The sequence below is a fragment of the Monomorium pharaonis genome, chromosome 3 (assembly GCF_013373865.1).
Source record: "Monomorium pharaonis isolate MP-MQ-018 chromosome 3, ASM1337386v2, whole genome shotgun sequence".
NCBI lineage: Eukaryota > Metazoa > Arthropoda > Insecta > Hymenoptera > Formicidae > Monomorium > Monomorium pharaonis.
In genome coordinates, this window is record NC_050469.1 from 15,018,964 (window position 1) to 15,033,739 (window position 14,776).

At 32.4% G+C, this 14,776-nt stretch overlaps 1 protein-coding gene across 1 annotated transcript in view; it reads left to right on the forward strand.

The window, feature by feature from the left end:
- The first annotated feature begins 273 nt into the window (after positions 1–273).
- Positions 274–14,776, forward strand: part of LOC105833277 — a 120,431-nt gene continuing 105,928 nt past the window's right edge. The window contains exon 1 of the mRNA XM_036284992.1: positions 274–1,219. Within this exon, the coding sequence (XP_036140885.1) occupies positions 1,144–1,219 (76 nt within the window). The 5' untranslated portion in view covers positions 274–1,143. The remainder of the gene's footprint in view (positions 1,220–14,776) is intronic.

Below are 14,776 nucleotides of genomic sequence, written 5' to 3' on the forward strand. Positions count from 1 at the left end.
GAAGTAGTATATAGGCAGTGGAGAGAGGTGAGAGGTGAGAGCGCGTCGAGAAAGGGTAGTAGCGCGCGCGCAGGAGAGGAGAGGAGAGGAGAGGAGGGGCAGGAATGACGGGGGTTAGAACGGGTCAGACGTTCCATCGTTGCTCCGAGCAAGATGGGTGGCGGGTGGATGGCACCGCGAGCGGGAAGGGTAGGGTTGGTGGCGAGGGGAGGTCGACATCGGTGGAGCAGGTGGCGCGAGGTGGGAGGATCGTGGGTGGCAGCTGAGTACGGAGTGATAGGGGAAATCAGTCGCGGTTCGAGTACCGCCGCGAATGCACGTAAGCGGCGTTTATCGTCGCGCTATCAGCTTTTTTATATTTCTTTCTCTTTCTCTCTTTTTCTCAACTTCTCCCTCGGATTTATTCTCGGACGTTACGTCTCTCTTTCTCCCAAACTCTTATTCTCTATTTCTCTCTCCCTCCTCCCCTCCTCCTTCGTTGTTTGGTATTCTTTCTATTTTCTGGGAGATTTAGATGCATCATATGTAATCGTGTCTCTCATGTGCTGCCTTGAACAGCACTGATGAGCGAATGTGCTGTAAGCACATGAACGGCAGCAAACGAGTCCTCGAAGGACTCTCGATGCGAGCTGACTTTTCGGGCACGAGTCAATTTGGGAGAAAAAGTCGAGCGATTATGTCGATATATAGCGCAGGGTGGGGATTGGGGAATAGTAGCTGAGAACCGATAAGAAAACTTAATGTAAACAGAGGAGAGTGAGGCCATCTCGAAGAGAAAGGAAGACGGAAAGAGTGGTGAGGGAGAAGGGGAAGTGGGGAACGCGCGATCGAGCAGTAGCTGGAGTGACTGGACTCCCTCGCGCCAAAAGAGATTCACTCGGATATTAACCTTTCTAGTTGGGGAAAGTTGTCGCAAGAGTAACATTCCTGGCCCACTGAAATTTTCTTTCCGCCGATCTTAAGCACTTTCGACGTCGATCGGTTCGCGACTCGCAACAAGTTTAAATTTGACGCGATTGGATAAGTATCGCGGATCGGAGTGAGCAAAAGTGAGATAGACAGTGCACAGGGGGCGTGGAACTCGACGGAGCGACGATATCAGTGTCGGACGGTGAGAAGAGCATAACGAAGAACGTCAACGGAATGCTCGACTTCGAACAACAGGCCAATCAGGCCCAGGCACTGGCCTCGCTCGACGATGACTGGCACCTGCTCGAGGGTGAGCGCACGACCTTCGCAATTTTCTTTCTCCCTTTCTGCCTTTCTTCGAAGGTGCGCACACAGATCCGCGAGACAATGTCGAACACCTTTCAAAATTTAAATTTGGCAAGAACAAAGAGGGAATCTTTACCTATTATCTCTTGAAAAGTTTGGAAAGTATAGGGCTTTTTACCTTTGAGTGAGATAAGTTTGAAGAAATTGCACTGCAATTAATTTGAACTTAATTTAAGCATCATTAAAAATCAACTATATCGTGATGAAATTTTTATATTCTCTTTATATTTCTATAGAATAATTATCCCTAGAATAATTTTAATAAATATTCGAGAAATAATCGAAAGAATTCGACAGTCATTAGTTCGACGAATAAAAGTATCTGTATTTTTGTAGAAGAAAAAAATTTTAAACATTTTAAATTAAATTATTACAACAATTGATAAAAATCATTTGAACGTTTACAATTTTTTAATAAAGTTTTTTTTCCAATATAAATTTATATCCAAACCTTTGTTCAAATGTATTTAAGTTGGATTCTGATCTTTTCGGACACTTTATAATGCAATGCTAACTATTGCACTTTTTAAATAGGATGAATTTATCTTTTCTTCGAACTTGTTACTAATTTTAATTAACTTAACTAATGTTTGAGGATGTTTTGGCTATACAATAACAATTAAAAGTTATCGAAATTAAAAAATTACAAGCTTCTTAAGTTTTTTCCCAAATTGATGACAAAAAATTTTAGTTGTAAATATTTCCATTTTTAACTCTGAAACCAATTGCAAAGAAAAAAAGTAACAAAAAATTTGGTTTATAATAGCTAATGTAGCAAAAAAGATTTTTTGCACTTTTAGACAAATGGCTTTTAAATGAATAAATGGGTTTAAATAAACTTTAGCACGAATATTTATAAGAGTTTTATTGGTGTATGTAAAAAAAAATTATTTAACTTGTAATGTTACATTCTCATCAAATTTACAAATAAATACTACAAAACGCGTTTTACATAAAAATCAAAAGTGAAGAAAAGATTAAAATAAAAATAACTTTTAAACTCATAAGAAATTTATGTTTAAATACAGAAATTCAAATGTTCAAATAATAAAACAATTTGAAAAATTTTTAAACTTTTAATATTTTTTAATATTTTGAAATGTGAAACCTACTATATATCTTTAAAAATTATATTTCAATTAATGCAATTTAAAAAGAAAACAATTCATAGTGACTAAAACTCGAGATATTTATTAATTGATGAACGCGCGTACGAACACGGTCGATGCAGGAGAATAGATTCAAATTCGTATTCGCAAGACTTGCACGTTGTTCGAAAACGATGTCATCAATATGTGACAAAAATCTGATTTATTGCGGTAGAGATAATTGTGCATTAATAATGTCAAAAACAAGATGTATGAAGCGAGTAAATAGACTCGCTTGCTCAACGAAATGAGTGACGTAGTACGACAAAATTATTTTTAATGCAATGTCGTCGATTAATATTGTATGTGCATTAGTTTTGTATCATGCAAGAATTGAAATAGCTGTTATCACATACTTAAGCTGAATAAGGTCTATTTTTGAATTTATAAAATAGATAAAGAAAATAGATACCTAAAGATACCTGCTAGATACTAGGAAAATTACAACCGGCAGCAAACTATTTACAAAAACTTGTAACAAAGTAGATGTATAAACCGTTTTTTATACAAATTTTATTAAGCATATATTATTTTATAGTTTATTTATAACATTCAATTTACATATATAAACATATGTAATACATATAAATCATAATACATAAATGTATTAATATACTTGATGCCTGTGTGAAGTTAGTATCGCATCTTCAAAAATTGAAAGTTTTATGAAGAGTACTGCATCTCGAAGAGTATTAGAGTTCCTGATAGCAAGAGTGTTAGCAAAAGTACTACCGAAATACTTAGAGAAATGACAATTGGTAAATATGAAATGCTAACTTCCCGTAGCACCGCGACATAAAAAAATATTGTTTTAATGATCCTATCTTAAGGTACTCAAGAGTACTAGAGTTTCTGATACATTTTAACAATAATACCAACTGTCAAATATTTAAAAAAATTATTAAAATTTGAGGATGGTACCGCAGAATGAAAAAATTGTTTTAATGATTCTATCTGAAAGTACTCGAAGAGTACTAAAGTACTTGATACATTTTAACAATAGTATGAATTGTTAAATACTAACAAAAATTTTTGAAGTTTACATTTGGCACCTCATCTTTCAATAAAAGTAACTCCTTTGGCTTATGTTTCACAGCTTTGTGCCTTAATAACTTTCGAAAGTACTCGCTGGGGTGTCCAAAATACTCTAGTTAAAACGGAATTACAGCCACTCTTAGATACAGTTGGTCCCCGAGAAAGATAAAATTTTTTCACAATTCCGACGTTTTAACTAGAGTAGTTTTGGCACCCCAGTGAGTACTTTCAAAAGTTATTAAGACACGAAGCTGTAAAACTTAAGGCAATAGAGTTTACAGCTACTTTTATCGAAAGATGAGGTGCCAACTGTTAACTTTAAAAATTGTTTATGCGATATCAACGCGAATGTTTTGCCATCCACGCCGCGTTTAGGTTTGTGAATGAATAGTCTCGTAATTATTATCACATTTATGGCTAGTTTATTGATACACTCCGCGATATTGTTCGTTTTATTTTACAGTTTATTTTCACAACGAAGAAGCTTTCGATCGCGTACTCACTATCTTACAGCGACAACGCCTAGGAACACGTATGCCCTGAGTCGCCGTATGTGATTGAGATCGGCGACAACTCCTAGAAGCACACGCGTTCTGAGTCACTCACAAGTCGATGTGATGCGTGACGGCTGTGCTGATATCTCGTCAAAGATCCGTAGATCTTATGATCACTAGTCTTGTAATGCGTCGCGACTCGAGATCGTAGCGTTCACTGCGAGACCGCGGAGAGAATGATTCCGTGCTTACTCGGGGGACGAACCAAGAGTGAGTGCCCTTCACAAAAAGACATGCTATTTTTTCGACCTTCAATTTGCTTTTTATAATTCTCATTTTGCGTTGTCTGTAAACAAAAGAATGGCTGTTGACGACGGCCTTTACAAACAAGTCCAAATATGGTCATGTATGTATGCAGGCGTCACGCACGATCCCGAACACGCTGTCAATTGTATTTATGATGTTTCGATATTATTAATTTTATATGCACAATTTGTGTACGCAACAAAAATTTTTGTTAGTATTTAATAATTGGTATTATTGTTAAAATGTATCAGGTACTCTAGTACTCTTCGAGTACTTCCAGATCATTAAACAATAACTTTTTCATGTTACGGTGCCGTCCCCAAATTTTAATAATTTTCAAAAAATATTTGGCGGTTGGTACTATTGTTAAAATATACCAGAAACTCTAGTACTCTTCGAGTACTTTAGATAAGATCATTAAAACAATACTTTTTTCATGTCGCGGTGCCACAGAAAGTTAGCACCTCATATTTTCAAATTGTCATTTTTTTTTAAGTATTTTGACGATACTCTTGCTAATACCTATCAAGAACTCTAAGGGCCATCACACACAAAATGGCATAACCTGCATATGCATAGCATAAGAGCTCTAGGCCAATAAGCATCTTATGTATATCAATATGACGACTTTATGCTGAGAACTGATTGGTTCAACGGTGATGCTATGCTTATGCTATGCTTATGCAGCTTATGTCATTTTGTGTGTGATAGCCCTAATACTCTTTGGGCTGCAAATAGTAATCTTGATAAAATTTCCAATTTTTGAAGATGCAGTGCTAACTTCACACAAGCATATCTGTTTGGTTTATATTGGTTTCAATATCATATCTCTTTATAAATAGCTTTTAAAAAATAAAATAAATGGGCCTTATTAATTTCAGGTACCTCTTAAATATATGTTAAAATAAATTTTTATTATTTGTATAATCATATAATAATACATGTTGCAAATTTCTGAAAATTTTATGTGATTAAAATATTGATATAACTTACAAGGGAATTTCGCAAATTCGTAAATTCGGATTTTAATGAAACTTAGCATAAATGTAGTGGGGGTAAATACATGAATTTATAAATTTTTAGTTTGGGTTCAAAAATGTTTTGAAGGGGTAAAATCACCTTTTGAAGATAAAGACATTTTTACCTTTTCTTGAAATATCTCGTAAACAAAATAACTAAACAAAATATAAAAAAATGTTTTATACAAAAGTTTTACAGCATAAATATCGCTATTTAACCATGCTATTTATTTTTTGAAAAAATAAGTTTTTTAAAAATATTTTTTTTATGAATACCATAGTTAAATAGAGGTATTTATGCTGTAACACTTCTGTATTTTTATACAGAAGTGTTACAGCATAAATACCTCTATTTAACTATGGTATTCATAAAAATATTAATATTTTACGAGATATATTGAGAAAAGGCAAAAATTTTTCTACCTTGAGGTGGTTTCATTCCTTCAAACCATTTTTGATTGAAAATTTCTGAATTCATGTATTTACCCCCTCTACATTTATACCAAGTTTCATTAAAATTAGAATTTACGAGTTCACAAGGTTCTCTTGTTAATCAAATCAAGAGATACGTAGTTCCTGAGAAAAACTGATCATTCGTTGAGCTAGATTTAAACTCGTTTTTGTTGCAACTGCGCACGGTTGCAACTGCGAGATGGTTTCACGCTTGTACATTCTGGAGTTCATCTTTTCTTTTCATATGTTCATTCGCATCTGGATTATTCATTTATAACCACGTTATCATGATTCCTTCTTCTTCTTCTTTATTCGTGAATATTACGGAGAATTCTATCATAGTATTAAACGAAATGCTGTTTAGATTCTCTCGTAACGTTTATTTTCCTATACGATTGTACTGTTTTTATTGAGATATGTCGCGTCTCAGATTAGGATTATAAAGTTTTATGAACTACGTAACATATGACAAAAACTAGCATCATGAATTTGTTAACTGTAATAATCTGCTGCGTTTTTAACTTTCTGCGGCAAATATCTAAATTTTCTCTCACATATTAACATAATCTTAATCCCTTTTCGTTTTCGTGCACATATATCTAAAATTTCCAGGAAATAAAATGAGTGTTTCGAATATTTTAGTATAAACATTCTTTCTATTCTCTTTTCTTTTTTTGATTACAATAATTATTATTGTTACCATTATATTTATAATAACTAGACATCACAGATGTCTAAAGGAATAGGTTCGCTTCGCACTACTTAACTTTTTACTTTTTACTTTTTACAAATAAATTACAACGATAATTGTATAGGTCACTATAGGTAACCATCTATATAAATTTGACAGCTGTCAAAATTCAATCGCAATGACAGCTACTCTCGCACTAAGTAAGCGTAGCGAAAGAACTAATCGACATCGCGGAAAAGCGATAACAATAAATTTCGAGAGATGTGAGCAATCGACTTTACATGCATTTTTTTAGATACAGAAGGATAGAAGGATACACACAACAATAAAAAATTCCTTTTTTTCATTTAAATAACACTTAAGTAGTGTTAGACAGAGTCATTTAACTTGTTTTATTTTTTCTAATTCATCAACTTATTTTTATCAAAAAAATTTGTTTTCTGTACAATTAATCGAGAGTGCACTATATCGAGAAAATACAAAGTTAATTATAGGGTTACTTTATATACAAATTTCCATGCTTGTAAACATCGGTAAATGTTTATTCTGTAATATTTTTTGATTCTACGTACGTATTTTAGCATTGTTGATTCAGAAGCGATTAAAATGGATTATTTTAGACCTAATATTTTAGGCCTGAGGCGCAGTGTTATGTGCAATTAATGTAGTTTTGAGGATTTTTATCACTATTTTTATCGTCATCTTTATTGCGCAAAAAACGTATGATTACTTCTCACTCTCTCATTATGTATATATATTTATTATGTTCGTTATATTTATCTAAAACACGACATTACAAAAGAGTTTTTATAAAATTTTATCAAAAATTTTTTGCAATCGAATTACATATTTATAGATTTCATTAATATGCCATAATTGAATAGTCATAATTAAATAGTTCTGTTAACAGTGTACAGCTGCGAAAGTAATAAAATAAAATCTGTATTTAAACATTAAACTGAAATTGTATTTCAGTAACCATAAACGTTGCCTAAAAATAAATACCTAAGCTGAGCGAACCTATTATTTATTTTTAGCACGTTGAATGGAGATACCATAGAGCCATAGAGAACTAGTATATACATATACTAGTGATATACTATGTTAGCTTCACGCACTCGACTACGATTATATTATTTAATTTAGTAAAGTATAAAGTATAAATTAAATAATAGGAAAAAGATATTATAGCAATTATTTGTATTCTAATGGTTTATCTAACATTAGAACACGATCTATATTACTAGATAAGGGAAAAGTTTAGGTAGATATTTACCTCACCATGCGTTATGTCACATAGAATATGCGATTGCATTAAAAGAAATGAAGAACTATGCACTTTCGAAATTGCAACAATTGCCCATCCTAAGTGGACTGACAAAGTATAATAATAAACATCGAGAAAGTGTCACGTACATGAATGTGATTCTTTTGTTTCAACAGCGCTGTATGTGAATAATCTCTCTCTCTTTCTCTCTCTCTCTCTCTCTCTCTCTCTCTCTTTTTCTCACTCACTCACTCACTTTCATCATCGTTAACTTGTACACGTGGCACACGTCCGTTGTAAGCGCGCGCGACACGTCGGTCGGTGCGCACATTGCGCCATGGACACCACGATTCACACCTGTCCATTCGTTCGTTCGTTCATCCGGCAGCACAGCGGAGCATAAATGTCCGCAAGAAGAACGATATCATGGTGTTTGGCTTGGACCACCTGGCCGACAGAACCGCCCGTTCGCCAGGGCCGTATTCAATTCTTTATGACTTTCTTAACCGTAATCGTATTTACAGGAGATCGAGAGAGAAAGAGAGCGTGGTCAAATAGTTAAGTTACTTGATTACTTTTCTTAAAAGAGGCCCAATAACCCTATTTCCAATAAATACTTTTGTTGAAATAAGCAAACTCGCTTGCTATTTAACTTGGTTACTTGCTTACCTTTTTGTAATTATCTGAATCATTTAATTTATCAAGTGAATATGATATTTATTGTTTCTTCTATAGAAAAAGGTTATTAATATTGATTTCCTAAAGCAACATCCTTTTATTTTTCGGAAACTAAACATTGCACTGCACACTATAATAATACTAATAAGAACATGATCTGCTTCCCTTCTCATAGAATTGTAATACTAAACAGTATTAAAATAACCAGTAATTAACACTTATTTTAATTATTAAAAGCACTGTTGTTAATACTTTTAATACACAAAATAACTAATAATTACTGGTCAATTTAATACTGCCTAGTGTTATATTTTTCAATGGATAGACTTGTTAAAGGAATAGTGTTTATTAGTATTAAAAAATAAAATTTTTATATTTTATTTAAGGCTCTTTTCTATATAAAATACACTAAAAATAAATCTAACCGAATATAGCATTTATATGCAGTTGCGTTACATGTTGTGTCTTGCGGAACAGAATAAGGTATTTGTATAATCGACAAAAATGTTTTACATTGAAGTGAAAGGCTTCTAGAAATCCTTATGTATATTAACTTGTAAATATTTTGTACAAATGACTCACGTTAAAGAAAAAGAAAAGGAAAATGTAGCCTATTATGCCATTTTTGGGGTCTAATTTTTTAAATGTTTGTTTTTGATTGTGTTGCAAAAACATTTATTATAAAATACAAAATAATAAATATTTTAAAAATTATTACACCATCTGATAGAAGACACTTTCTAGCTTACATTTACATTTTAAAAGTTTTATTTTCAGCTTTTTGTTTAAGAAATATTTAAGAAAACAAAGTATGTCACTATTGCTGACTTTTTTCTATCTTCGGACTTTTAGAGTCCAATCCTACTTAAAAAAATTTTTTTATGAGATTTAAGCTTGGTGAAATTTTTTGTATTTTTACTTGCAGCGTTATTGTCTGTATTAATAATTATTTTCCAATTAATTGCTTATTAGAATCGTTTTATTTTATCGCAATAAAAATAATGAAATCACGTGTGCGTATGTATATACGAAATAAAATATAAAAGAACCATAATTATACTTGTTATACATGATCATTGAACAATAGTAGCTGCAATTTAACAAGATATATTTGATCAAATGTAAAAAAGAAAAATATTGTTTACAAAATTTTTGAAATCTATCATTATGTTATTGCTATTTTCTACTTTAATTTTATATTTACATGCCATTAATTATTTCTCAGTAAATGACATTCTTCATTGAATGTAATGAAACCGTTGATAATCTGCTCAGGATAATCTGTGGTTTATAAAATTATGTTTGGTACGCGCGCGCGCGTGCGTGAGAGAGAGGGGGGGGAGGGAGACAGAGAGAAATAATAGGTCATATGTAAAACCAATGAAAATATGAATAATTGCAAGTTACGTTTGTCAATATATATATTTGTGATTGTAATTATAGAAAATAGAGGATTATTATTGACTCACCAAAATAATCATTTGCCACATGAGTAATTTAAAAACAGTATTTTCGTCACATATTTCGTGTCACTTGACAAAAACAAAACTGCTTCTTGTAGTGTTTCGTGAATTAAAATGCATCTCTTTCTTCGAATCTTACAATGCGAACAAAGTTATCTAATTGAACCTAGTTTAACGTGGTTCACATAGAGTCATCAAATTTATTTTTTTGAATCCAACATGAGTACTAACAATAAGTTATTGATTTCGAATTATTTGAAAATGGATGAGAAGAGATATTCATGGATCTCAAAGAGTAGCTTGTATACGAGAAGTAAAAAAGACTTTTAAGAAAGCTTTTTGTTTATGAACAAGTCAGTAACTGCAGTAAAGTTTATTCTGTACAGAGAGAATATCCGCATATCATGGAAGAGGAACCAACCATACAGCCTCGCGAAAATGCACTTTGCTACGAATAGATATATGGCTGATGCGCGTATCGATTTTAGCCAGACTGCATTACTATTGCATCGCATCAAATTGTACGGACTAGAAATCATTCTATTAAATTTAACAAGAAAATTCATTGAATGCTAAAATTGCTTGTTATTAAAATCAATGTATGTATAAATACACAATTAATAAAATTGATTTAAACTTTCTATATTATAAAATTTATATTATTAACCTGTGTCATGACGATGTTTATCGATTAATGTCATTATCAATATTTATTTTATACAAACATTAAAAGAGTAAAGAATATAGTATAAGAAATGTATATATATAAATGCTGAATTAGAATATATTTCTAAGAAAAGGATGTGCGTGTGTATGTGTAAATGTATTCTTTGTTGAAAAAATAAAAATAATGTATTTATTAAGTAGTAAACTTAATTCTTGCCGCTCGCTACTAGAAAGCGCTGGTTCCAACACTAATGAGTTTTGATGGTGAAGTCGCATGTCTTTTGTAGTTATACATTATTGAAAGTGATTTAGTCTTCTTTTGATTATATAAGTACTTATATAGTTAAAAGTCCTCAGAGATTATATTTCTCGAAGCCAAAGAGATTTTCCAATTGATTGAAAATGGACAGCAATAAGCTGTTTTTCCGACATGTGCTTCTTCACTACTTCGACTTCAAGAAAACCGCAGCTAAAACACATCGCTTACACAGGCCCACAAAAAATAAAAAGTATCCTCTTGGACCAGACGAGGTTATTTTCATGTATTTTGACTCGCTAAAAACGAATCAGGTTTGCTCCACCATATCTTAGTTTTTTCTAACCTCAAAAAACACTTGAAAAATCTGGGATTTCTGACTTTTACTCCTACAAACATTAAACTTTGTGATCCAATATATTTTAACTAACCATTTCTAATTTTAGAACTCTCCAATAAATACCCTATGACCTGTTAATGAATTGATAACCCATAATAGCAAATTATCTTATAACCCCAGAAATTTGATGCAAACAACGAGAAAAATTCTAACATGATACTGTTGACTACATGACTTGATTACATATACTACATAACTTTGACATTATAACCATCTCCAGCATCCTCTGAGGCAGCAGGTTTTGTAATTCCGATACGGGAATTAAAGATCTGAGGAGATCCCGTTCGATAGGATAAAGCGACATCCTGGGAAATTCCCAATACGGGATGTCCTTTACTTTAAGAAATCAAGGATTTCTTGATACAATGAATGCCAAAAAACGAGTTGCATAACTTAGTTTTAAGAAGGTAGTCGAAAACTTCTTGGGTAATTACAGAAGTGAAGACTATAAAGACTTAGTAACTGATATGGTGAAAAACTTCCATGCATTAGGATGTTTAATGAATCTCAAGCTACATTTTCTCCATTCACATATCGATTACTTCCCACAAAATCTTGGAGATACAGTGAAGAACAGAGAGAACGATTCCAAAGTGTAATTGGACATCTAAGAGTTCATGCAGTTATTGAGTTTGTAATGTCAAAGTTACAGTATTATGTTAGAATTTTTCTCGTCATTTGCATCGAATTCCCGGGATTATAGGGTAATGGGATTTGCTATTAATAGGTTATCGAGTAATAGGAGGGTCATATTTATTGGAGAGTCCTAAGATTAGAAATGATTAGTTAAAATATATTGGATTACAAAGTTTAATGTTTGTAGGAGTAAAAGTCCGAAATCCCAGGTTTTATAATTTTTAAGATGTTTTTGAAGTTAGAAAAAACCGAGATGTGGTGGAGCAAAACTGCCAACTGGTTCTTAGCAGATCAAAGTACATGGAAATAGCCTGCTCTGGTTCAAGGCGCAGAGTACTTTTTTTTTATTTTTTGTAGGCCTAGGTTATTAAAAGTGGATTTATTTTGATAATCCCAAACGGAGAAAATCATAGGTGGACCCCGGCCAACCTGCATCCGCTTCAATGCCGAAGAGGAATATTTACGGGCATAAGACTTTACTTTGCATTTGGTGGGACCAGGAGAGCGTGCTGTATTACGAGCTCTTGTATCCAAATAAAATTGTTATAGCTGATCGCTACCAACAGCAATTATGCCGAGTGACGAGTTGATGCAAAAAAGATCATCCATAGCTAACAATTGACGCAAAGTCATTCTTTTGCATGATAACACTCGACGAAATGTTGCGAAAAGCGTGAAGCAGACACTTCTAGAGCTCAAATAAGAAATTCTACGCATTCAGTGTATTCTTCAGACTTGGCACTATTAAATTAACATCTCTTCTGGTCGATGCAACACGCACTTACGAACACACACTTCTCCAGTTACAAAGAAGTCCAAAAATGGGTGGATGAATGGATCACCTCGAAAGACAATGTGTTCTATCGTCGTGGGATTGTCTTATTGCCGAAGAGATGGGAAAAAGTGTTAGAAAATGGAGGAAATTACTTTGATTAAGGTATTTATTCATCTTTCCTTCGAAAAACAAATCAATTTTTGTGACAAAAAAATGGTAAGAATTAAGTTTACCATTTAATATTAACGGATTTCTTTTTCATAATTCTTTTTCTATGCACATTATAAAAACCTACATACAAAATCTAAACCAATAAAAAAATTAAATTGCTTAGCGAGACAAATTTGTATAGTCAGATATTATCTAATAACCTACTGTACTTTCGTCGAAAAATGTACAAATATGTTTTACACAAAGATTATGACTTGCTAGTCAATTCTTTTCTTAGAACCGGGTGTTTTGCGTCACACATACGTATCTGTACTTTCGCAGCGCCAGGCTTGCGAATATATATTGCATATACCTGCTCGTTTTAAAGGTGAACTTATCTGTGCACTGACACACGTACTGCGCGCGCGCATACTCATGCTGTATATGTATATGATTGGATGGGTGCAAACGAGTCTGTGCACTAGCGCGATGCAGCGCTTGCACTGGTATGGCTACTGAGAATGAGCAAATGTTTAACTCCCGGTCATAGATTTTGAGTGACTATTAAAAGGCATTTATTTTCAAATGTGCATTATGAACCACGAGAAATCGATGCTTCTCATTCCATTTTCTTCTTAAATTTCAGTATATGTTTACGATGTAACGAATCAACGATGTGATATTATCTTACTGCTTGAATTGTGCTTCTGATAAAACACTACATTAATGGTTGTTTAATATAACTTAAAATTAGACATATATGAATAAATGAATACTGAATAAATTATTAACAGTTTCGTTAATTTGCTTTGTATTCAAAAATAATTTCGAAAGATAATTTTTAATTTTATATTGATATTTATTTCCAAAATACATAAAATTAAAAAAAATTGTAATAGTTTTATAGCAAAAGGCAGGGTTGGGAAGTAATGCGTTACCGTTTTCGTTACTTTTTTTCGGTAACGATCGTTACTTTTTTATGTCTGTAACGGTAACTGTAACGTCGTTACATTTTTACAGTAACGGTAACGAATTCAGCCGTTACTTTTATCGTTACTTTAGTTCCCTATATCTGTTCAATAGAACGCGCGCTGGTCGCGCGCATTATTCTTGATTGGATAACAATATTCCGATATAGGGGGCTGGAAGTCAATGTCACATGAGAATGCCCTGTTGAAATATCCCTGTTGATACAATGTGTGAACCTTTTATTTTGAGATTTAAAATTCGATTCTAAATCGTCTTCAATACGCAAATACATGCAATGTATAACCTATCTGTCAAATTATAGGTTACGTGCAATAAATGCAATTATAAAATATTTATTTTCATATTTTATAATATATTTTAAATATATGTTTGAAAAATATTCTCTACCTTATATCTTAGGCTGCATTCCGATAGTCACTGCTAATACTAAAAGTCTATAGTATATGAAACGTGAACTATAGATTTTTAATACTGAAAGTGAATATTGGAATGCTTAATAACGACATTAATTTTTAAAAACAAAGTTTAATAAAAATTTTTGACAAAATGACATTTGTGAATTACAATATAAATTCTTATAAAGATAAGTATACTAAAAAAATAGAGATATTAATATAAAGAATTAGTATAATTATTAGTTGAGTTTAATATAAAAAAAGCTTGCTATATAGAAACTAGTTTAAAATTTTAAGTTTTAATATTGATTATTAAATAATGTAATTTTATAATCTCATTTTACTTTAGCATTTCAAAAAAGTAACGAAAAAAGTAACGAATCGTTACTTTCTAAGTAACGGTAACGGTAACGTGTTACTTTTTTAAGGTAACGTTCTCAACCCTGGCAAAAGGTATATTTTTATCATGACTAACTATAATATTTGTATTATCATATTCAATCTTTACGTTTTGTTTGTCAAACTTTATATCTCTAAAGGTCATCCACACACACTTTTCGTAAAACGTAACAGTAAGATTTCGACCAGTCACGTATTGTATTCAGTCGATTACAGTTATGGTCATCCAATACATTGAAATCTTATTGTTACGTCTTACGGAAAGTGTGTGTGATGGCCT